The sequence below is a fragment of the Tubulanus polymorphus genome, chromosome 3, assembly GCF_964204645.1.
Source record: "Tubulanus polymorphus chromosome 3, tnTubPoly1.2, whole genome shotgun sequence".
Classification (NCBI taxonomy): Eukaryota; Metazoa; Nemertea; class Palaeonemertea; order Tubulaniformes; family Tubulanidae; genus Tubulanus; species Tubulanus polymorphus.
Window position 1 is genome coordinate 19,598,712 of NC_134027.1, and position 25,454 is coordinate 19,624,165.

The window sequence follows — 25,454 nt, forward strand, 5'->3', positions numbered from 1 at the left end:
GATAAATTATATAATTCACATTGAGAAATATAAAATATATTGGTTGAAAATTTATAAAATATTAGTTAATTAAAAAAGGGCGTTTTAGGTATTAATGTATAAAATACGTATCAAATACGTATTAGATATGTATTGAATACGTATTAAATACAAATTATGCTTTATTTCTTAAATTTAAGTCACAGAAGTAATTAAGAACCTTTTTTATTTTATTCAAATATGATATTGTAATTCTTTACATTTGGACTAGGATAATACAAGAATAATATTAGCAGTTTTAAATCCTTTTAAATCTTGTTAAATAAAAAAACAATAGAATTGAATATGTTAGTATTAGATAAAGTATATTATTGTTTTTTTATTTAAATCTTTTTGAATTCTAATCAATTTTTGTTAAACACTAGAATGACTAGAAATCAAATAGATTTAAAAAGAAATTGAATAACTTTAACTGCTTTAAAATGAACTCATTTTTTATGAACTTTAGTCCTTCTAAAATCAATTTTATTTCATAACATTATTTTATATTTATCAGTGTAGCCTGCAATAAATTTATCTTAAGAGTCTTGAACTCACCAACAAAGTGATGACACCTGGCACCAGTCATTACTTCCGTTAGCTGCTTCGAGCGTCATCTCTAAATTTGTTATTTTTGGTAGCTTTTTAGTCAACACATTGTCAGGATATCATACTCAAAGGATTATGCGTGCCGTTGTATAGTAAGTAAAATATCGCTAACTAAAAACTAACTAAAGCGAGAGATTTTTATTGCAAATGAACTAGAATATGGCGGATTTAGGTTTCAATTTCCGGTTCTGACTAGCGTCATCGAACGAGTAATTCAATAACTTGAATTTGTCGATATCCCGTAGGCCTATTGTTGTATAAGCTTATCGTCGTCCCTGGGAAACAGTTTCGGTCGTTATTTCCCGGACCGCCGGTTATTGTATTCGTTCCCGGACAGCAAATCGTACGGCCAGTTTATTTGTATATGTTCATTCTCGACGCCAAAAATAATTATTAACAGTGGCGGATTTAGCCTACCGCACTTGCCGCTAATGCGGTAGTCAACATTTTTCCTCTAACAACATTTTATTTATTTCATGGATGGATTTGACTTAGCTGATTCCTTGGAAAAAAGTACCCATATTAAAACAGGATTTTTCTCTTCCAAAACCCAGGAAATGTTATCTTAGCCCTTTAAATTTTTCAAAATTTTCTGGGGGAGGACCCAAAACCCCCCAGGCACATCGTGCCTTCGGCACTGGTATTGCACATCTCGTGCCTTCAGCACTCGGTTGCCGAAATGCGGTAGTCATATTCCTCTGGATCCGCCACTGATTAATACTCGTTACAGACGGCTGTAGTTCTATCGTTGAGGTCAGCGGAGGTCCTACCCGCTCTAATGAGGAGGTCAGCTTGCGCATCGTATCAGTTCTGGACGCGCGGTCCGGGGGGGGGGGGGGGGCGGTGGGGTGGTGGGTTCATCACGCTACCAAGAATAAGACGATAAGAGGAGAGGAACTTCGCCCAGCCGTATTACTCGCCTTCGAGAGAAGGACGAACGGACCCGGACAGACCCACTGACGGACCACGTAGACACGAGGAGGGGGAGGTCGCGGGGAGCCTTAGTCCTTAGACATTTTTTTTATTGAGCGTCGTCCCGTGAAGCCGGGCGTACGGGAGCCTACCGGTGCAGACACAGCTGCAGGAGTTGTATGTTCTGGTGAGTATTTTATTAGTGATTTTGACCAGGGGGCAAATGGTTACCGTGTCTGGGAAATCCATTACACACGGAAAACGAGTCATGCTGTTCACCGGCAAGTGCTGCCACCTAATCACCTGATGCCGCGTTCGAGATCAGACGACTATAATCCGTACATGTAACTAGACAGAAAAACGAAAAATGTTAGGCTTAGTGAAGTCTTTATGGAGTTTTTCTTTGCTTATTTTGTTTGTTGGAAGTTCGTTAACATCCAACAAACTGTATTTCAACACATCATTACCTCCGGTAGTTATAGGTATGTATATATATTTCGGGATATAGTCAAGAAGTGTTGCGTTTCGACTTGTAGAGTTGAAGTTGTTGTTGGCGTTGCGCTGACGGTTGTTTATTTGGCAATCTGCCATCCCCAATGCCAATGGCTATTGACGTATCCGTATGGTTACTACGTGATATTTTATATAATTTCCAAGACTTGTGTTTTAAAAATGCGAACGTAAATAATCAACATTTCTTCTACAAAATGCTTTAAAACAAAAAATTATTTTTTGAGCTGTTATTTATCATTGCATCGATTAGCAATATTGTGTGGTTATGCACTAGTCAATGAAAGTTCTTGGCCCCCGTCCAACGGAATGAAAAATAGTGATCTAAAGCGCCGGGACAGAGGCGATCCAGCGAAAAAAATCAGTGGAGCGCACAATGGTAACAGCGCAGCTCTCCTTTAGCGACTAGATTTACCAAAAAGTTAACGATTTATTTGAGCACGTTCTTTTATGCAGCATCTTTAACTGTCCAAGATTACACAGGTTAAAATTCAATGCTATTTGCGTCGGAAGAACTTATCTCGCCAAGATCCAACGCTTTGTTCGGTAGTTATGGTAAGGATTTCAGGTCACGTGATCAAAATGTGTCATAGGCTAATTAGCGTTTTCCACGCTTCAAATTTTCAATCGCTCATAAAAAACGTATTCTATATCTGATTGAAGCCAAACTTGCTCAGTATACTCAATTTACCGGTTATTTGTTGTGGTGTAAATTTCATGAGTGTATCTTGCCTAGTTACGGAGCAATAAGTCGTAGTTTGGCGCGCGTCGGCTCATTTCTAGGAAACAAGATGGCGGCCATGTTTGTTCATGCATTTTTCAAACACGTGAAAAACGCATGCAATTTTTTGGGTCAAATCCACGAGCCGGCTGCTGATTGGCTGGATATTTGACCTCAGAATATTTTAAGAACATGTTTCAAGTAGAGCATGTCGGTGCGTGCAAGTTTTGGTAGGCCCTGTATCACTCGGAAAAAGTCGTAAACATAATTCAAAGTGCTCATACGCTAAAATTAATAATTTTAACAACTTGCACTCTACTACATGATAAAATAAGATACTTTATATATTGTTTTCAATTATTACTTTTAAGATTGATTTAGTAGTCTTTCGCGGATTTTGACCTAAAGTTGGCAAGGTGTTTAAATTGTTTACATCCTGGTCACTGCCGGCTCACACCGGCTGCCAGCTGATCAATCAAAACACTTCCTGGTTAATTTTTACCACTCTAAATGTCAATTTAGCAAGTAAAACGTCACTTTAGCAAGTAAAACGTCACTTTCACTCAATAAACTCATACTTTATTACGAAATCGGCAATATATAAGACGAATAATGGTTAGGCCTACCCAATTTAAAAACTTTGAGTATTTTGCACAAGAATCCAAGTTTTGTCTAAATTTTAGCTCATTTTTTGCTAAAAAGAAATTTTATTTTTCCTATCTGCTTCACCTTTAGGTAATCATCTCATCTTGAATACTAGGATATCCCTCTGAAAAGCAGTTGTTATTCATTTGTTCATGGTTTTTCAATTCCAATTGTCGACCCTTTCGCTAAATAACTGCCGCTGCTAGGCCTAAAATACCCACCAACCAATGGTTAATCAAATAGATTCTAGAGGATTATATTATCAATTTTCTTTTTCATTCGAATGACTTGCCTAGAAGGAGACCTTTAATTAGATACCAAACATGACATACTTTTGTAAAATTGACTTTCCGATGAAATATTGACGCAAAACAAGATGGCCGCCATTCCTCGAGCCTCAATTTGAGATATCATGATATAGATATTTCATGGGTAAATCTGTTAGGGCCTAGGGATCTCTAAAGAAAAACAAAGGCTTTTCCATTCATTTCAATTTGATTTAATTTCGGAAAACCATGTAGTACGTAGATCTCTTCAACGCTTTATCCTATTCTTCTGCGGCAAGTGAGTATCTGAAATATAATGATATTATTAGTATCTTTTATTTCAGAAGGCTTTAAAACATTGAACTTATCCACTAAGATTAGTTATTTCAAATAATAAAGGTCTATAAGGCCATATCGAATCAACTAAATACATTAAAGATGTAGTTAATAAGATTCAAGATGGCCGCCTTGATACTTACCTTATGGTTACCATGGTAATCAGTATCACCCTGGTGCACGATATCTTCGGTATATTATCTCAAAATTGATATTCCATGTCTTAAGTATCATTTATCTTGAGAAATAAACTATAGTATTGCGTGTTAATGGTTATAGAAGTGGGTATTAATTACATAATTAGTATGCAAATTAGCCTAACTTACATATTTTTGCAATTACTTACATGAATCTAAAATTACTTTGTATAGACAACTTACTGACCAAGTTAGGTTTTAAACAGATAAAAATTCTCGGAGTTATATTGGTTTTAATGTTGAATTTAATTCCTTTATCTGGCTAAAAAGCAACAAAACCTAGACACTTCCTGTCTGATACTTTCATTGGAAATGAACTAAAGTGAATTGCGCAATCGAATGACAGAAATACTCAAATTTCCACCCTTAGATTGCTTATAACTTTTGAACCGCTTGACCAATTTTGATTCTGTAAAGTGCTGTATGCTTATGCTATCCCCTTCTTCATTTTAAGCTATTAGAAAGACACATAGAAATTTTCAACCTGAAATCCCTAGTTATGGGCTTTCAAAGACGAAACCCCTTGAAATCTTGGTTAGATCAAATTTGTGTTGACCCGGTTTTGACTTCCATCATGACGTCATAACATTGAACGAGGTGGATCAGCTGGTGCGCGTTATTTCACAAACAAAATGGCGGCACGATTGAATAGGTTGATATTCATCATTTCTAGCGCAAATACTGATACTTAAGGCGTATGATATAACAGTTTAATGTGTGCGATGTGTTCAATGATTCATCTAGTTTTGATATCCCGTGCGTAAGGTAACGTTGCATCAAGATATCTGCCAAAAATGTGGTTTCAAAATGCGGAAATTTACTTCCGTGTTCGCCACACAGCTGATTTACTGATAGCATCGGATTTTTAGAGATGAGTCTGATAGGCCTATATACACAACTGGAATAATTGTTTTATCATCATTAATTGAAGCATTAGCGATCCGTTATGGAGCCTGATTATTAGTATTAGTTTGTTTACTGCGGCACAATGATGAGCGTTCGCTTTGAAAACAGTCGTGTACAGTCGCTGATTGACTGATAGGCCTACAGTGATATCATCAGATTTTTAGAGATGTGTCTGATATACACACGACTGGAGTAGGCCTGCTTGTTTTAATATCATCATTAATTGAAGCATCAGCAATCCGTTTTGGAGCCTGATTATTAGTATTAGTTTGTTACTGCGGCACAGCGATGAGCATTTGCGTTGAAAACAGTCGTGTACAGTCGCATAGGCAATAGGCCTATCGCATTATACTCTCGTGTTCACTGCGTGTATGTATCAGTTTATACTCGCGCCACGGTGTAGGTCGAGCGTACCAACGATTTGTCTGAGTGAGGATGTAAGCTACTTCCTATCGTGAAATTATTGAAAACCATGTCAGTCGATAAACTTTTTGTTTCGTCAGTAACTGGTACTGTCCTCAAATTTGAAGAACTTGGGAGCTTCTGTCCTGATTGGTCCGCATATGATAATGAAAAACCTGCGATGAAACTCAGGCTCTCACCAAGTTTGTACCGTATCTTATCGGGTCACTCAAAGTTTTAGTTGTTTTACATCATTCAAGGGATGTATTACAATAATGAATATTTGTTCAGACAAAAGACCCATGATCAATTTTTCGAATCTCGTGAAGTCAGTTATCAAAAGTTCGCACTGACCAAAATTGAGTCCTTTCCATATATTTTTTTCTTGTTTAATTTTCAATGAAATAAATTTTTGCCTACCAGTACTGTAGGCTAAGTGACTTTTACTTCCCCAAACCAGTTTGGCAAGCCACTGGACCATTGGTCCTTTATTTCCTAATCTTAGTGTAGTGCATTTGATAGGACTAAAGGATAGCTGCCATAATTTGGACCAATCGTCTAGTCTATTTAGGTCAGATTGAAGGGCTAAACAGTCGTTGATATTTCGAATCTCCCCGTATAATTTACTGTTGACTCGTCCGTGAAGAGATAAGATTTGTAGGGTCTTTTACTCCTGCGGTGGCGTCGTTTATAAAAATTCAAAACATGATAGGGCCAAGCACTGAGCCTTGCGGAACTTCGCTTAACACCTCCGTTACTTGTTGTTTTCTTCCCTTCAAGAAATCAGAAGTCCAATCTATGACTTCACCATCTTAAGGCCTACCAATACTACAGAGTTTGCTTATCAAACATTGGTGAGGAACCCTATCAAACGCCTTCTCGAGTCTAAGTAGATTGAGTCAACCATACCTTTTCTCTCTAATATACTGGTCCATTTCTCGAGACACGCTGAGAGATTGGTCTGACAATTTCTTTTAGGTACAAAACCATGTTGCGCTGGGGAAATCAACGAGTAAGTGTCTAGGTGCTGCATAATCTTATCCCTGACGATAGTCTCGAGCACTTTGCAACAAATGCAAGTGAGGCTTACAGGCCGGTAATTTTCTACTTCATCCTTACGTCCTTTCTTGTCAATGGGCTTTATCAGACCTATTTTCCAGTTCATTGGTAAGAGACCAGAGCCGACTGATTTATTAAAGAGGAGCGACAGCGGTGAACAAAGCTCACTGGACAATTCTCTGAGTACTCTCGGATGAATATTGTATAGGCTAATTTATATTTTTCTCTTCTCGTTTTATTTCTCACCGATGCCGGTACATCACTCGACGGCATCAAACTTTTGATCGTTTCGTTCAACTCCGGGACTTTTGTATACGTTTAAGTTGTTCAAATGTTCCTTACTAATTCAGCATCTATGATATATCACTTAGGCTTGTTAACACCTTCGGCGCTAGATCGGGAAGGCTCGACAAATCTTATCCATGAACACGCTGCTGAAAAAAGTATTAAACATACCTGCTTTCTTTTTGTCGTCAGATATTGTGTGACGGTCATTGTACTGAGGGGCGGTATATCTGGTTTCTGTTTGGTTCTGGATCAAGTATACCTCCAGAATGCCTTGGGGTTTTTTTTTCACCTTCATCACAATGGTCTTCTCATATGATCTTAGGGCTCTTTTAATATCTCTTCTCGTCAAGTTTCTTATATTGATATAATCAGCGTATGACTTATTATCTTTAGTGGTCAGATATCTCTGCCAGGCTCTCTGTTTCGATTTGACTTTCCTGAGAGCTGCGGCCTTCATCCATTGGGCTTTTTACTTTCATCGCGGTCATGAGTAATTTCATTGCTGGGTACAAACCTTCTAATTAAATCATTTATCGAATCTCTTATTACGTTCCACCTAGATATTACAACCAAGCTTGATATACAGTCGGGCAAGTTTTGCTTAGACAGTTCGTCTCTCATTTTGTTGTAGTCACCATGTTCGAAATTTTACATACACTTTCTAGGGCTTTCTTTATAATTTACTGGGATAATTGTGTCGAAAGTAATGATCACATGGTCGCTCGCTCCAAGAGGGGGTAGTGTCGTAAATTAACAATACAGTTGTGTCCTTTTAAAACACGACATCGAAAATACTAGGTCCCTGGTTATAACGATGCCTGGCTTATCTCTCTTGACATCTTAAAATCAGATTATTTAAATTCTACTCTCGTCAGGGGATGTGTTAGGGCTTCTGTAAATGACCCCAACAATCAACTGAGCATTTTCATACTCTAATTTTATCCAAAGATTGTCATTAATTTCGTCAGACGATGGGAGCTCAAGGTAATCGATACCGTGTTTTACATAGATTATAACTCCTTCCGCCGATACTTAGAAACTGGTAGATGCATCTATGCAGTCACGTGAGTAGTTTTTCGGATATACCTCCATTAGTAATATTATATCCGGGTTGTTATTACAAACAGATTCGTGGAGTTTATTTGTTAGGGTGTCTCCGTTTGTCTCATTTTTAGGCCAGCCGTAGGCTGAGCCTATTACTATACAAATGGAGCGAATTTAAATGACATGGTTTCCACACAAAAGGCTCTTTTGCTTGCCAAGTGAGGGCATATTCGAAAAAATCACGTATTTAAGCGTAATCCATTCTCGGAATCGTAGCGAGCAGAATTTTGAAATAGGGTCTCATAGAAATGTTTTCTGCATTTTTCACGAAAGTTAAATCGGGAAAATTTCAATTTTTATCAGCCAATCAGGAAGTTGTGTCTTCCCTGTGATTGGTTTATCTGAAAATATCAGCAGCTGTTCACGTGAATTATCGCGATTTCATTACTGGCGCTTTTGCGCATGATGTCATGTATCAACACGCGACAATACTTCCGCGTTCGCTACGTGTTCGCTGATTGGCCCATTTACTGGGAAATTCCACAGAAGCCTAATGTGGTTTGTTACAATCGCTGTGATTGGCCCGACCCGATTCTGGCATGGCTTTAGCTTAGTGGGTTCGAATCCCTTTACGGGTGAAGATGATGGATCCTATCAATATCTATTGAAACAAATAAGTTTCCCGGTTGGGCAGCCGCGGATATCTACAGTACCGGATGTGTTCCGGTTCGATATTTCGAGGTTTCTTTGAATTTTGGAGTGATATTGAAATCCGGTAAATACCAGCGGTAGATTGTGAAAACCCATTGCATGATATTTGTATTACTTAATCAACGAAAAGCGTCTGGGCCGCGCCAGGAGTTTTCGTGATTCAAGTAGCGCAATAGCCTACTTCTTCGTCCACCTCAATTTTCACTCCGCCGATCTCTGACACGGCTCTGTCCCCGTCGGCGCTGTGATTGCACTTTCGTACCACCAAAATTTTTTATTTCTATATCAGGGAGGTCTGGAGAATAAAAAAGTCAAAATTTGGATATCACATAGGCCTGATTTCATCGAATAAGTCGACCATGGTCGTTACGTTTCCGTACTTATTACCACCTAAAACCGTCTGAACAATTTTGTCACAACCAACATTTCGTTTACAGAAATCAGGTGTTCACGTGAATCCGCGGTATCGTCTACTGTTTTACTTCCGGGTTTTATTTTAAGGTTTAAAATTGTATTTCAAGATCGATTTCTATGAAATCTTTAGTTGATTTGGTGTTTGGGAGGAATTTTTATTGGCTCTACAGAAAATTCATCCTTGACAATTGCGCAAGGTTCGCGAAAAAAAGGTTTTACCAAATCGGGTGTATGACCTTGATATGCTAATTAGCCATGTGCCCGAATTGCAAATTCAATCAAATTTTATTCTGCCAAAAAATGTTAAATACAATTCGCTTTCCGAGAGTTAATGGTATGCTGCATGGAACAAAGTTGTTTTGAGATGGGTCTTGAAGCTATTGAGGTCGAGAGATAACCATCTAGATAGTTCGTGAGAGTTCCAAAGTTTTGAAGACGCTTCAAGGTAATGTCTTGATATTTGTTTTATACGTGTATCTACCCTAGACACATCTTCAGGCCAAAAACTGGCCCTGTCAGAATCAAGATGGCCGACTGGCAGCCATTGTTGTTCGCCAAAATCAGCACTTTTTACACATTTTTGAAGTTTTCGAGGGAAATTTTGAAGACACTTTTATCAATAACCTTGATCATTCGTATATATTTTTATCCCCCGAGGGCCCATCGGCATGTGAAAAATTGAGTTGATCGGACTCAAGATGGTCGTACTGTGACCTTTTTTGTTCCCAAAAATGTCAATTTTGGCCTGAATTCTGAGTACTGTAGCTTTCTAATGGTGCGCCATGTTTCATTGCAATTTGTAATGGGTATTCTTTGGAAAGGGATCTTTTATATCCGAGAGGGTATTTTTGACCAGGCAATTATGACGCACTTGGCGGCCATCTTGGGGTCATCAGTTCTCATTCGTAGGTGGAAAAAAAGTTTTTCCACATCATAATTGATACTTAAGCATATTTTGCTACTATAATCAATTGGAAAGTTGTAGCTCATGACATGTTCTATGATCGAGGTGAGTTTCAAGCTCATTGGTTTTTTTTATGGCCACCAGGGGGCGTTGCACAATACAATAACTTAGTATTTCTATATTACATTCGTTCCTGCTGTCTGTGTTAACACACGATTTTACTATGTAAATGATATTGAGCAGGGAGTGTATATTGATAAATATAACCCACAGATTACATCATTTATAAAAAGCAAATCTGACAGGCTAACCATTGTGCCCCTTGGGGCTCTTGTTACAATTTTGTTATTTACGATTTTTATAAGGGTTTCACCATTGGCCTTCCTTCGCTCTAATTCCCCTCTCAGTATAGCAAAATCCTCTTCTTTTGGATCTATCGAGAGCAAATTTTGTTTCCGCTCCGTCGTCATCTTTTATTTCACCCCCTAACAAAGTCATATACCCTGTCTCTGTGAGCCATATCCACAAACACCACCGTCATCGGTCTACTTGGGTTATTTTTATCCCCCATACGAAAAACTTTTTTATGTCTGGGTGCCTGTGATAACCATTATGTTGGAGTAGTTCTAGAATGTACTTCAAGTCGTCATTTTTTCTCCTGTGCATTTGTCGCTCGTTAACATTACCGGTAGCGGGGAAAAAGTCCCGATCGAGCGATCCTAGCACTGGTGCTTTGAGCTAATTTTCATTTCCCGGCCCCCGTAGGGCGTGGATTTTCATTGACTAGTGCATTACAAATACTAGATTCTGTAATTGAATCCTCCTGTCTAGGTTTACACAACTTGGTTAGCATAGAGTCAGTTCCAACAACCAAACAGACATTGCTATATAGCCTACACCATAGAATTGTTAGCCTAGACGTGAAAATTCTCAAGTAGAAATTGGAGAATATCATGACTTGAACATGCAACCCGTGGATTGCGCCCTAGTCCTACTCTCTCTCTATCAACGTGTTCAAGACAATGAACTCTTTTTAACATATAATTCATAATCCTCAACCTAACCCTAACCTTGAACCCTATTCCTACTTCTAAAGATAGGCCTATGACATAAAACTATAATCTTATGATATGAATATTTTATATGTTTTTCCTCCTAAAAGAGCGGCATTCATTGATGTTAGTTCATACTAATTTTCTAGAGCAACTGGCCTGCGGTTAAGGTATCTGAAGATAATTGCATAGGCTAATGTCATGACGTGAATATCTTGTCCTTTTCTCGTCATTGAAATAACGTCATGATCTTGAATTTAGATGATTTATTTTCAACTTCTATTTTACAACTCCAACTAGAAAAACTGTGTGCTTAACCATATTTTTGTTTATACATAATGGAGAGAGTACTACTGTATGAGTACGCTGACATGTTTTGACGCTGACATGTTTTGACACTGACATGTTTGTGACACTGATATTACTTTTGAGCACAAGAAATTACCTAATCCAATTAATACAAACAACTCATCGATGTTGATGCCCCATTTCACATATCAATATCAGGCTGATTAATTTTCAAGAGAATTATATTTAGCATTATTAAACAATATTAAATCCACAATAAACGTTAATATACACTCCGATAAAAATCTAAATTAAGACAAAGAAATGTACTGCATGATACTAACCCATTACATATTTGGCATTGACCTCCTTTCGATATTATTTTAGTCCCAGGCGATGGTGGGAGTCAGATGGAAGCGAGACTTAATAAAAGTTCGGTCGTACATTATTTATGTACTAAGAAGACAGATTACTGGTTTGCATTCTGGTTGAATATTGAACTTCTCGCACCATTAGTGTTAGATTGCTTTGTGGATAACATGAGGTGAGTTGTTCTTTCCCTTAATATTTGCAGTACCCGGTGATGGTGGCAGTCAAATCGAAGCGAAACTGGATAAAAATCAAACGGTAGCATTTTACTGCCATAAAAAATCAGATACTTGGTTTCCACTGTGGTTGAATATTGAGCTGTTAGCTTGGCCGGTGGTCAAATGTTTTGTAGATAATATGAGGTTTGTACTATGAATGTTGTGTGCTTAGGCTAAAAAAAATTAATACCTTGTTTCTCCGCTCTGCTGAGCTTAAATGTTGACCCGGCCGGCCGCCTATCTACCCTATACATTACTTTTTTAAAAATCGTGATCAATTTTACCATAACAGACCCGGCCGCTATAGAAATGAACTGTTTATAAATTTTATCAAATTTTACAAAAATGACCCGGCCGCTGCGGAGAAACAAGGTATCATTTTTGTTTAGCCTTATCTACCGTGTTTCAAAAATGACTGTCTACTGCACTTTTACGGCGAGCTCATGTAATCTTGAATATTGTAGAGTCATTTCAATTGCATTCTGAAAGTATTTTAGCAACCATTTCCGTTAATTTCACTAAATTATTGTTTGGTCAGGGGCTCGTTGGATTCGTGCCTGTTAAAAGGTGATTTGGTACACATTTAGCAAGTTTTCAAAATATTGGTGCTCCATATGGAATTCAAAACAAAAATGTTACCAGTGCTTGGTAAATTTTACCGGGAAATGAAGCTTACATAGCCAGTTCCATGCCATCATGTCTTTTGTGACTTAGTTTAGTTGAACAATGTTGTACAATGTGCATTAATCAATTATTTTTAACAGACTGCCAGCGCTGATATTTTCATTACCAATCCTCAAATCCGAACAAAGCTTTAGGAAGTTTTTGGAGTCTGTGTTGGTTTTTCCTGTAGGCCTAATTATGTACATGAAAACTACAATGATAATCAATCACTTTGACTAATGGATATTTTGAAAAAACTTCCTAGTGAGTTCCCTATTTCTTTGTTAGCTCCAATTTAGGCCTATTGGATATTACTAAGTATTTGCTTTTGAATGTTTGAAGAAGTGCTCAAATTTTCCTGGTTTATTCATTAGAAATGCATTAAATCTTGCCTTACATGAACGTGGCCAACTTAAAATATCGACTAGTTCGGACGAAAGTAAAATCATCTGACTTCCTGTAATTTACTTACCATGTACTTTCCTATCCTTAACTTGGACCAATGTTTTGCAGTCTCATTTTGTCCGAGGTAGGCCTGGTTAACTGTATTAAGGCACTGGTTTTTTTTACAACTTTTTAGGAACAGCTGTGTTGATCCTAGCAGAATGGTCCTGAGAGTAACTTTCTGTTAGCTCTTGGTGGCACAAATTGTAACCAATGTATATAAACAGCTGATAATTTAGGAGGGAAATAGGTGTTGGAATTGATATGGCAAGTTTTGTCCATCAGCTCTTTTAAAGCTGTTTGGAAGCAGTGGGAGAAAATATGTGCAAAATTTCAATGAATTTTTTCCCCATTCGATACTAATTGATGCTTGACCTATTTTGATGATGACATCAGTGATGCCCTATATCAAGAACATAGTATTGATCGTTCTGCCATGTGCTAGTGAGTCAAAGGGAAAACCCATTACCATATCATCTAAGTTGAACATGCTTACTACACAGCGCAACATGATTTCATCTTGTTTATACTGTTTATACGTTATTGCAAATCCAAGAAAAATCGATTTTTGTGCACAATGTACTCAGTTAATCCTACTGGTCCTCATCCTCGCTTGCCTTGGTCTGATTGCCGCCCGCCCAAGCTCACGCCAACATTAACCCTGGCAGCAAACCCTTCATTGGTCTATTACAATGCCAAAAATTTCTCGGGCGAACAGGTTAATGCCCAACGCCCACCAATCTATATATCTAGCCGATCAAATGAATTGTATTTCTCCGGCAAGTTTGCTCTATGAAAACCACACATCTGATTAACTATAAGATATATAGACTGGTGGCCGCTGAACGGGAACCTGTCCGCCCAAGAAATCGTGGGCGATGTAATAGAAGACCATTGAGGGATTTGCTGTCAGGGTTTGTGTTGGCACCAGAGCTTTGTGGCGGGCAGCTGGAAAGTGAGGATGACTGGACCTATGGTCCTATATTATTTCATCTAAAAAAAAACAACACATTTTTACACTTGATACTGCTGTATTACTGGATCCAGACTACAACTATTTTGTAATCAACTAATAGACAACTGGAAAATCTTGTTATACATTGAAAGTTCCTTGTAACCAGTATCAAAATATATTTTTTGTTTGCCAGTATTAAATATCAAATAGTCTGAGCAGATTTTTACATATCGTCGAAATTTTGATATGAAATTGTTGTAGCGTCAAACGTACGTACTGTATCTGTTGTTAACAAGGTTCTGTTGTTCAGACTGACTTACGGATCGACTTTATATTAGAGCTAACTAAAAGATAGGATTAACTCCTAAAGTCTATTTATTTTTGATTGTCCACGATCTTTTTGGGATATTTCGCTTAATTTTGTGTGTGCATACCTCAAATAGGTAGGTCTTAATCGAGTCAGTAGAGTTGTGCAGTCCAGATTTTAAACTGACTCCTAAAATGGAATAATCTTGACTAAACCTTGATTGATTACAAAGTGCTATTCACACATCAATGAGATGTACGATGTATCACACATCAATGAGATGTACGATGTATCACACATCAATGAGATGTACGATGTATTACTAGTTAGCCAATCTATGTAACTATTCCTAATAAGACTGCTTCTTCGAACCTCAGGACTCTAAAGTCCTCTTGTTGTTCTAAGCTCTAAACTAGACTATCCGTACAGATTTTCTTAGCTTCTGGCGGTCTCTTCTAAGCCACGGTCACACAGAGATGATTTGGCCCGGAACAGGCCTGAGTCAAATTTGGCCCATGCTAATTAGAGGCGCTCTCACACTGAAACCATACCTGAACCACTCAATACTGAACGATGCTCAAACACAGCGAAGTGAGTCATTTCCGGAACCTGTTGCAATTCACGTTCTATGATTTGACCTGTGCTAAAATTTAGCTCAGTCTAAGTGTATTTTTCGTCAGGCACGGGTACATTACGCACCAGTTTATTCTGGGTCAAAAAAGCTTTACGATTGCGGCTATTATTGAAATAATAGTGGTTTTTAGCCCACTTGAGACTATCCGTCCATCCGTCCGTTGTAGCGCATAAAGTGTTCTATGATTGGGATGAGTTTCAAGTTCATTGTTTTTTGTATATGGCCACCAGGGGGCGTTGAATAATACAATATCTTAGTATTTCTATATTATATTTGTACCAATACATATTTTGTTACCGCAATCACATGCAAAGTTGTAGCTCATGACATCATCTATGATTGTGGTGAGTTTTAAGGAAATTAGTTATTCTATATGGTCACCGGGGGGGGCGTTGAATAGTAGAATAACCTGGTATTTCCTTATTATATTGGTACCTAGGCATATTTTGTTACCATGATCAATTGCAAAGTTGTTGTTCATGACATGTTCTATGAATATGGTGAGTAAAAAGGTTATTGGGTTTTGAATATGGTCACCAGGGGGCGTCGAATAGTAGAATAACTTAGTATTTCCATATTAAATTGGTAACGAGGCATTTTTTGTTATCACAATCAATTATAAAATCGTAGCTGCTGACATGTTTTATGATTGTATTGAGTTTCAAGGTCATTAGTTTTTGTATATGGTCACCAGAGGGCGTTGAATATTGAAATTGTTAGATTGTTGAGCATTTGAAACCACTTCCCAAGTGGGCATGGTGTCCCTGGACCCCTAGTTGTAAATTTCTTTCTGAGATCGCTATAAATCAAATCAAAAACAAATAGGCATTGTAATTATATCTTCATGGTAATCCCTGTTGACATCTTGTATTTCTTTAGTTAGAAATTTAGTGTTATGGCTGTGGTTAGTAGCACTTTCAAAAAACTGTTTAAAAATTTATTCTCAGGTTGGTGTATGACAACAAAACCCGCGCTACATTTAACTCACCAGGAGTGGAAACGCGTATTAATGGGTTTGGCAATACGTCAGGTGTTGAATATTTGGATGAAAGTCAATTATCAATTAGTAAGTCATTTAAACTCACAAAATCAATGATCAGTAGCTACTAACTCTAGTACTAACTCTCAAGGATTGTGATAGGATCTTTTAAGTTCAACTAAGTTATCCAGGGATGAAAATCTTCCGCGGATTTCCGTGGTTGGAGGTCCATTTTTATCATTCTTGAGATGATGAAGATCCGTTGAGAAAATGATGGGGGGCTAGGGTGTTGGGGAAAAGTTGAGAGTTAGATCGTAGCATACTTAAAGAACAGACCGTAAAAGCGTCTCTAGACCCACTGTGAGATCAATGATACTATGATATACGTGTAATAGCCCAGCAGAGGAAATCTATATTTAGAATCTGTGGTCGCGTATCCAACAAAGCATAGCCTACGTGACTGCAATTAACTGATATCTATCTCAGTGTAGAGTTAACAAATAAAAACCCACAGTTAGATCTGTAAAAAGTTTATTTTCTTGACAGTTTTCGATGATTGGGCTTTGTTTAAGCCTCGAAACTGTCTAGAAAATAAACTTGTACAGATCTATATTTGTTATCATAGCCTACGTGCTTAATAAAAGTTGTCTTTGTTTTAATTCAGGCACAATGTGCTTGTCTTGAGTGAAAGATTGGAAGATTATAGGTTAAGGGCTCCTCTTGGGACCCTACTATTTGTTCATTTAGGTATGAACATGTTCTAGTTAGTGATTTGGATATCGCCAGAGCCATCCTTTTCATGTACTCCAGACATGAACAACGAACGATCAACCATGTGGCAGCAGTCTTATTTTGTCATTGGAAAATGGGCCTCAGTTGCGCCAAAAACTCCTTGAAATTTCAAAATTTTCTTGGGGGAGGTCCCCTTTAGGGATATGCACCTTTAGCCAGCAGTAGTTACCCTAATACATTTATTTCAAATTTGTCTGCGTTTTTTAAACGTTTTTTAATCTTTTTTCATCCCTGGTTATCATGTTCATCTTAATCTACTTTAATTTCAATTGATTCTACTTTTCTCTGAAGAACCAACACTTTGTTTTCTTGATTAACTAAACTTGAGTCCGAGCAACCACAGAAGGCAGTACTTCTATCTAACATCTCGGTGACTTGACAATAATATTACGAAAATCCCACGAAAAAGTCCAAAAATTCCTGAAGATGACTATGAGAATATAGTTGAAACGTTGAATAAACAACATGAGCTCAAGGAAACATTTTTAGACTTAATTTTTTCATCTTTACTGTTGGATTCTTCGTAATATATTATATAGCGAAATGTATTATTATTTGCATAATATATTATATTATTATGTACATCATTTAGTAAACTGTTGTGTAATCTTGAATTCTGTATTTTCTATATAGTAACTATACTTTTCTATTTATTGTACTGCCAATTGACGGAATTTGAAGAAATATGTTAAAATATGAAATATGTTAGAATTTCTTATTTTCAGCAACGTATTTTCATGAGATAGTTGTAGAGATGGTGAAATGGGGTTATGTTCGTGGACGGTCTGTCAGAGCTGCTCCATTTGACTTTAGACGTTCAGCCAGTAAGTATGATATGAAATTCGAAAGCTTTTATAATAGTCTTGATTTAAGTCAGAGCCATTCACGGGCTCAAACCTCATTTTTCCGTAAGGAAAAACCACGGTGATCAAAATTTTCAATTGTATTTTATTCAAATATACAGTGGCATATGAATTTGGCCAACCATCCAATCACATGTGTACTGTGATTTCCAATTTCAAAATCATAACACCCTGCTTCATTTCTGACAGGTGAGGTTGGTTTGTAACTATGAAACAACTTGAATCAATCAATAAAATAAGTAAGAGGGAAAATCTTCCCTATTTCAAAATCGCAAAAAAATTTGTGATAATCTTATAGATGTCGATGATGCATAAACTAAATACATCTGAACAAGGAGCAACTGCTGATGTGGTTGGCAGTATAGCCTATGCTGTAAAAAGACTGCTATCATGTCCAATTGAGGTTACCAAGTATCGTATATTTAGAAGTAGATAAAGAGGACTGGCTCCAGATTCCCACGCTGTCCCACTTCACATTGTACGTAAAATTCGTAATTTTGTTTTTTTTTTTTCAGATGAAATGAGCGACTATTTTATTCAACTGAAAAAACTAATCGAAGAAACTTACGCAATGAATGGCAATAAGAAGGTAGTGATAATACCCCACAGTATGGGTAATATCGTTGCGCTGTACTTCCTGAACAAAATAGTCAATCAAGCATGGAAAGATAAATATGTCAAAACAATGATTACACTGGCTGGACCATGGGGTGGTGCTTCAAAATTAGTCAGATTAATGGCGTCAGGTTAGTAGAGTAGTTGTTAATATTTGTCTTAGGTGTTCATATGGTAGGCCTCTGAGATGATAGGTTGTAGAGCAGGGTGAGTGAGTGATTTAAGTGTTTTTGACTATGGTTTCCAAGTCGTTATTTGATGTGAGTGAATGGTTTAGGTTCCAGGATAAGGTAAGGTAGTGTTCCAGGATAACGTAGTGTGGGTGAGCAATGCTTGTGACTGGGGTGCTAGAAGTTTCCTTTATTTTTGGTTTACCTTTGTTAGCGATATGAAGTTGGCATTGAGCCAATTTCATGTAAAATCGCGGTACGTTTTTAGCCCACTTGGGACTTAAGTCCCAGCGGGCTATTGCGTTCACTTTTCGTCCGTCCGTCCGTCCGTAGACGGAATCCAGTTATTTTGGGAAGTTTTGAAGACGCTTCAAGGTAACGTCTTGATATTTGGGTTACACGTGTATCTACCCTAGAAACAACATCTTCAGCCCAAAAACTGGCCCTGTCAGAATCAAGGTGGCTGACTGGCAGCCATTGTTGTTCGCCAAAATCAGCACTTTTTACACATTTTTGAACTTTTTGAGGGAAATTTTGAAGACGCTTCGATCAATTACCTTGATCTTTCGGATATATATGAATCCCCCCAGGGCCCATCAACGAAACAAAAGTTGGGTCAGTCGGACTCAAGATGGCCGTCCTATGACCTTTTTAGTGCCCAAAAATGTTAATATTTACTTCGAATACATTCCCTGGGAAAATACACTATAGCCATATTGCTTTTGGCTAGGCAGATAACGCCCGAATCGACTTTTGGTAGGGGCGCCGTAACTTAGCGCCATCTGGCGAGACGCCACCATCTTTTTGCTTGGCGCTTGTTCTCTAGAGAACGTGTTTCGGCAGTGCTCGTAAATCGGTTAAAATTCTTCGTGTTGGATCGGACATCCGTTCTAATTGATATAAGAAACAGACATAAGAGTGATTGATCTTGGAATAGAAGTCGAACTTCGGGTGAGATCGTTTTTAATTTATGCGCATTTCAACATTTTGCCACCGGTTTTCTACTTCCGGTTTCGCGGGAGCGCCGTGCTGTTTTCTAAGCGGCTCCTCCCGCCTTATATATTTAATAATTATCATTCAACGTAATTGATTTCCGTCTCATCATTCACGAAAATTAATTATCTGTACTAAAAATCGTATCAATAATTAACCCTTCATTTTCAGCTTATTTTAGGGTTTAACATGTCGGATCACGACGTCTCCAGTTCCTCTAGGGGACCGAGATTTAAACGTTTGGGTAAGGTTGATACACCTTCTAAGACCCCAGCGTCCTCATCGGGCAAGGTTGATACACCTGAATGCCCGGATACTCGGAAACAGGGCAATGATCCGGGACGATTCGTGTCTAGGTCCAGGTCCCGATCGAGATTTAGTCGGTCCGACTCTTCGTCTCCTACTAGGCGTAGGCACCAGCGCTCTAATAAAAAACGACGTCGTTCACCGTCTGACCCCAGCTCTGGGTCAAGGTCTCGTTCTAGGTCCCGTTCTAGAGTAAGTCGAACCTATTCTCCGTCACCTACCAGGCGTAGGCACAAGCGTGCTCATAAGCAACAACGTCGTCGCTCACGTTCTAGATCACTGGCTGATAAGCCGTCTGACTCTAGTGACATCAAGAATATGCTAGCGATATTCTCGCAGGAGATCGCTTCCCTTAAGGAACAACTAAAAGGTAAGGAAACCCCGGGCCCCAAGCCTCCATCAGTGCCAACAGGGCTGTCCTGCAACCCAACAGATGGGTTGGTGTTGGATGAGGTCAACGATTTTTCTGACGAGGAAAAATCTCATGATCCAGAAGAACCTGGTCTATCCAGGGACGGAGACATGCACAGATCGTGCTCTCCGTCACCATCCACAATGGAAGAGATGGGAGACATTCCATTCAAGGACTTAGTAAAGAAGTTTTCTCCCGGTACGGAGGTACCAAGGCCAAACCTAAAACAACCCAGCCTAGAGGGTCGGCCGCCAAAATCTTCGGTCCATCCGATGACACCGAAGAGTTAGTTTTAGCACCACATTCTGCATATAGAGAAGAATGGCGTGAGACTTTGTACACGACACTGTGGGGTGGTAAGCGTACAGACAATACTTGGTCTTATCCTCCATTAGAGGCAGGCATGAAGGATTCAAAATTTTTCTCTCCGTTATATCCTCCCATATCGGGGTACAAGACTTATTATTACGCCACATCAGGTGCTGATGATCCCGGATTCAAACCACACTTTGAGTTAGACTCCGATGGGTCAACCACGATAGGACTACCCAAAAAACCACCGCCCTCCTACACTTTACCAAAACAAGCAATGGGAGCGTTGAACCAATTAGCTCGTAGCATTTGTCAAATCGCGTCTTTCCAAGACATTTCACTGGTTGCCATGCACGGCGAGTTAGAAAAAGTAAAGTCTCAACTAGTCCAGGATAATCCGGATCCAGGGACAATGTCCGAACACGTGGTGACCATAGAGAGAATTCTACAGTCTATGGCCAAGGCGTTGTGTCACCAAGTACCTTTGGGTATAAGGATCCAGGCTAACCTAGCCTTGATCAATAGGTATAGCTTGTTGGCCGACTCCAAACTTCCAGACCCGGTGAAAGTAGCTCTATACAGAGCACCGCTGGGCAATTCCTCACGAGTTTTCTCTGGATGCTGCGCATCCGCCGATGCGGAGGCCACCAAGAGAATCTCAGGCTAAGGCCGGTAGGCAGTCATAGAAGACATCAAAAAAGCCTAGTTATTACCCCGGCAACTCTACCTACAGAAACTCACCGGCAAATCAGCCCGGATACAATCAATCTCAAGTCAACAGCAAATTAAGCTACAAAAAAGCGGGTTGGACAAGCTCCAAGGGAGCTCAAAGCGACAACAATAACAATTTGAACTATGTCAGTTATTCTCAAAGTTCTTACAGTGACAATCCCCAAAGGGGTAGGGCTAGATTACGTAGGGGCTTCAATCGACCCTTTCGTGGCCGCGCCAACACAGTTACCCGTTGAAGATGGCTAGAAAAATTTGGCGACACTTGGGCTACAAAGATCGTTTCCAAAGGATACCGACTGAAATTCGTTCACAAACCGCATCTATCTCATCAGCCGGTGGAATTGAGGCCGAAGTGGGGGCAGGAGTCCCACGTTATGCCAGCGATCAACGAGATGATTTTAAAAAGATCGCTGGAAGAAATCCCTCTAGGATCCCCGGGATGGTATTCAAGAATTTTCACCGTCCCAAAATCATCTGGGGGCTTAAGGACGGTAATAGATCTGTCAGCTCTAAATCGTTGTATCATAGCTCCAAAATTCAAGCTAACAACACCCAAGGAGGTGATTCAGGGGCTGGAGCCAGGCCAATGGGCAGCATCCATAGATCTGAGGGATGCATACCTACAAGTACCAATACACAGGAACTCAAGAGAGTATTTAAGAGTTCATTGGAGGGGAAGAACACACCAATTTCGGTCTCTGCCCTTCGGCCTGAGTTCAGCCCCTTGGGTCTACACCAAACTTGTCAAAAGGGTTCAGAAACACCTTCAGTCGAAGGGAGTTCGCATTTTCTGTTACCTGGACGATTGGCTGGTTGTGGCAAATTCGAAAGCAGAGTGCAAGGAAGCCTTAGACAAGACACTGGCATTGATCCGTCAATTAGGTTTCATAGTGAATTTAGAGAAGTCCCAGTTGACCCCCTCTCAAAGGTTCACGTACCAAGGTATAGTCAGACCAGCACAGGCCAGAGTTCAGAAGCTGAGGGAGGCAGTTCTCGGTCTCCTGACGGGGGCGCCCAGATCGGCTCGGTCCTGGTCCCAGGTTTTGGGCCAGATGAGTTCCGTTGCACTCGTAGTTTCGCTCGGTCGTTTACACAGCCGTTCTCTTCAAAGATTCTGGAAGCAAGCTTGGAGATCGGTAGGGGAAGAGTGGGATACCTTATTGCCGGTACCACCGGTGAACCTAATCCCCGACCTCGAGTGGTGGACTCTCGCGCAGAACTTGACAAGAGGCACCTCCCTAGCGCCTTTGAAGGCCCCGATTCATCTATTCACGGATGCCAGCCATCAGGGCTGGGGAGCGCATGTAGAAGGTTTTCAGAAAGCCGGGAACTGGTCTCGAGCAGAGGCTCATCTCCACATAAATCACCTGGAACTGTTAGCGGTTCAAAAGGCCTTCAAACACTTCAAAAAGAGGTTAGGGGGTCATCATGTGTGGCTGTCAACGGACAACTCCACAGTAAAGGCTTATTTGCTCAACCAGGGGGGGACCAGGTCCCCAAAATTATCCAACTTAGCAGCTCAGATTCTGACCTGGGTCCAGGCTCAAGGGATGATTCTTTCGGTTTCCCACCTGGCGGGCAGCCTGAATGTGGTGGCCGACGCTCTGTCTCGCCAAGACAAGCCAGTAGCCACCGAGTGGACATTGGCAGTCAGGGTAGCCAATCAAGTCCGGGCCCTGATGGGAAGTCCGAACGTGGACCTATTTGCCACTCGCTTCAACACGAGGTGTCCGGTGTTTGTGTCCCCATTTCAAGACGACTTGGCGTGGGGGGTGGACGCTCTATCTCTGAGTTGGGACAACCTGCTGGCTTATGCCTTTCCCCCCACTCCCCTACTCAATCGAGTGTTGGAGAAGATAGAGGGGGCAGTCAACTGTCAAGTGGTCTTAGTGGCTCCCTGTTGGCCGACTCAGACATGGTTCGTCAGACTCCTGCATCTACTGGTGGACTTCCCTCGCACTCTGCCCAATTACCCCGGGTTACTGTCCCAGGGACGGTTCAAGTTACACCCAAATCAATTCCAATTGAATCTACACGCCTGGCCATTGTCAAGCGACAGCTTTCAAATCAAGGAATTTCTTCGGGGGCAGCCAGATTTATCGTGGAATCCAAACATCCCTCTACCGGAGCATTGTACGATTCCAAATGGGAATGTTACTCCGATTGGTGTAATAGGAGAGCGGTGGATTCTCTCCACCCCTCTGTGTCAGAGTTAATAGATTTTTTCCTGTTCGGAGAGAAGAATAGACAGGTTATAACCATTAAAGGCTACAGATCAGCAATAGGGCATACTTTTCGTTCAGCGGGCGTTCCTGTAGTGACGGAGGATGTGAAAATAGCTCAATTAATATCAGGTTTTGGGGTTAAGAGACCCAAACAGGTTTCAGATATCCCGCCATGGGACTTAACAGTGGTTCTTAGAGCACTTATGATCACTCCCTTCGAGCCTATCCGCAATACTACCCTGTCAGACTTATCTAAGAAAACGGTGTTCTTACTGTTCTTAGCGATGGCCGCGAGGCGTTCGGAGGTTCATGCTTTATCGATGCGTCCGGGTCATATTTCCTTTGGTCCACAAGATAGGTTTGTCATTTTACGGCCTGGTCTTAGTTTTATTGCCAAGAATCAAAAGGCTTCCGTAGCAGCCAGATCTTGGAAGATCGAGGCTTTGACGCATAGGGTATCTCACGATCTTCCTGATACGTCGCTCTGTCCAGTAAGAGCTTTAAAGGAGTACCTAGAGAGGACACTTCCCCACAGACAAGATAGGGAGAGGCTCTTTATTCCTCTCCGACAAGGGGATAAGAGAGATATCTCAAGGGACACAATCGCTAGATGGATTGTATCTTTAATTAAAGAAACTCTGCATTCTCAGGGGGCCCAGGCTCCGCTCGGGATACATTCTCATCAGGTGAGGGCATTAGCCACATCCTGGTCATTATTCACGGGGGCTTCCTTGGAACAGGTTTGTCGGTCAGCCTTCTGGACGTCTCCTACCTTCTCGTCATTTTATTTGAAGGACGTCTCTGGACAGTTTGGCTCACTGTCCACGTTGGGTCCAATTGTTACTGCACAGCGAATAAGCGTACAAAAACCCAAAAAACATTGGGCCCAGTTAGACCTTTTTAAACCCGGTCCTGGGGATTAAAGGGTTTCTTCTGTATTCAGCTATAAGAAAGTTGATGTATATAAGTTGTGGGCATCTTTTACAGGGCCTATGTTACCTTAAGACAGTTAGTGGTAAGGGTCCCTTTTGTTATAGGTATTAAGTTTAGACATGAATCATGATTTCATTTATATAGCCTGGGCAAGGCTGCGTCTAGAGTTTAAGTTTTTTGCCTACTGGTTTAGGTTAATATCGAGGTAATGGCAGTCAGTGCCTTACTAAGGTATCCGGGAGTCAGTTGACACCGGGTTGTTTGATTTCCTTTTTTCGACTCAAACGTAACAGGGTCATAATAGGCATGTTATTATCTACCAGTACAGTTAGGAACTGAAAAGGAGGCAGCACGGTAGCTCCCTGATTTTTGGTTTTCCACTGGCTCACCTGGGGTTTGTTGCGGTTTTCTGCAGAGAGTTTTACGGTGAGTGTAAGTGTAGAGAATTTAAATCGACTTTTGGTCGCCTCCCTCCTCCATTCTTTGGGATTCTGGCTATAGTGTATTTTCCCAGGGAATGTATTCGAAGTAAATATTACAATTTTGTTCAAAAATTGGTATTTACGAGGAATACTTACCTGGGAAAATACACGGGTATTCCCACCCAGCCGTCCCCCAGGCGATTGAGGGATTATTGGCGCAAAAAGATGATGGCGTCTCGCCAGATGGCGCTATGTTACGGCGCCCCTACCAAAAGTCGATTCGGGCGTTATCTGCCTAGCCAAAAGCAATATGGCTATAGTGTATTTTCCCAGGTAAGTATTCCTCGTAAATACCAATTTTTGAAAAAAATTGTAATTTTTGCCCGAATTCTGAGTCCTGTAGCTTCCTACTGGTTTACCATTTCTCATTGCAATTTGTGATGGGTATTCTTTGGAAAGGGATGTTTTATACCTCAGACAGGTATTTTTCATCAGCCAATTATGACGCAATTGGCGGCCATCTTGGTGTTGACAGTACTCATTCGTAAGTGGGAAAAAGTTTTTCCACATTATATTGATACCTAAGCGTATTTTGCTACCACAATCAATTAGAAAGTTGTAGCTCATAACGTGCTCTATGATTGTGGTGAGTTTCAAGGTAATTGGATTTCGTATATGGCCACCAGGGGGCGTTGAATAATACAATATCTTAGCATTTCTTTATTATATTCGTACCTATGCATATTTTGTAACCACAATCAATTGGAAAGTTGTAGCTCATGACATCATCTATGATTGTTGTGAGTTTTAAGGACATTAGTTTTTCTA

General features: G+C 40.0%; 1 protein-coding gene across 1 annotated transcript in view; it reads left to right on the plus strand.

Annotated features, from left to right (window-relative positions):
* The first annotated feature begins 1,878 nt into the window (after positions 1–1,878).
* LOC141901319 (lysosomal phospholipase A and acyltransferase-like) overlaps positions 1,879–25,454 on the plus strand; it is a 31,666-nt gene continuing 8,090 nt past the window's right edge. Inside the window, exons 1-5 of the mRNA XM_074788482.1 lie at positions 1,879–2,021; positions 11,670–11,826; positions 15,820–15,938; positions 17,369–17,467; positions 18,022–18,252. Coding sequence (XP_074644583.1) covers positions 1,907–2,021; positions 11,670–11,826; positions 15,820–15,938; positions 17,369–17,467; positions 18,022–18,252 — 721 coding nt within the window. The 5' untranslated portion in view covers positions 1,879–1,906. The remainder of the gene's footprint in view (positions 2,022–11,669; positions 11,827–15,819; positions 15,939–17,368; positions 17,468–18,021; positions 18,253–25,454) is intronic.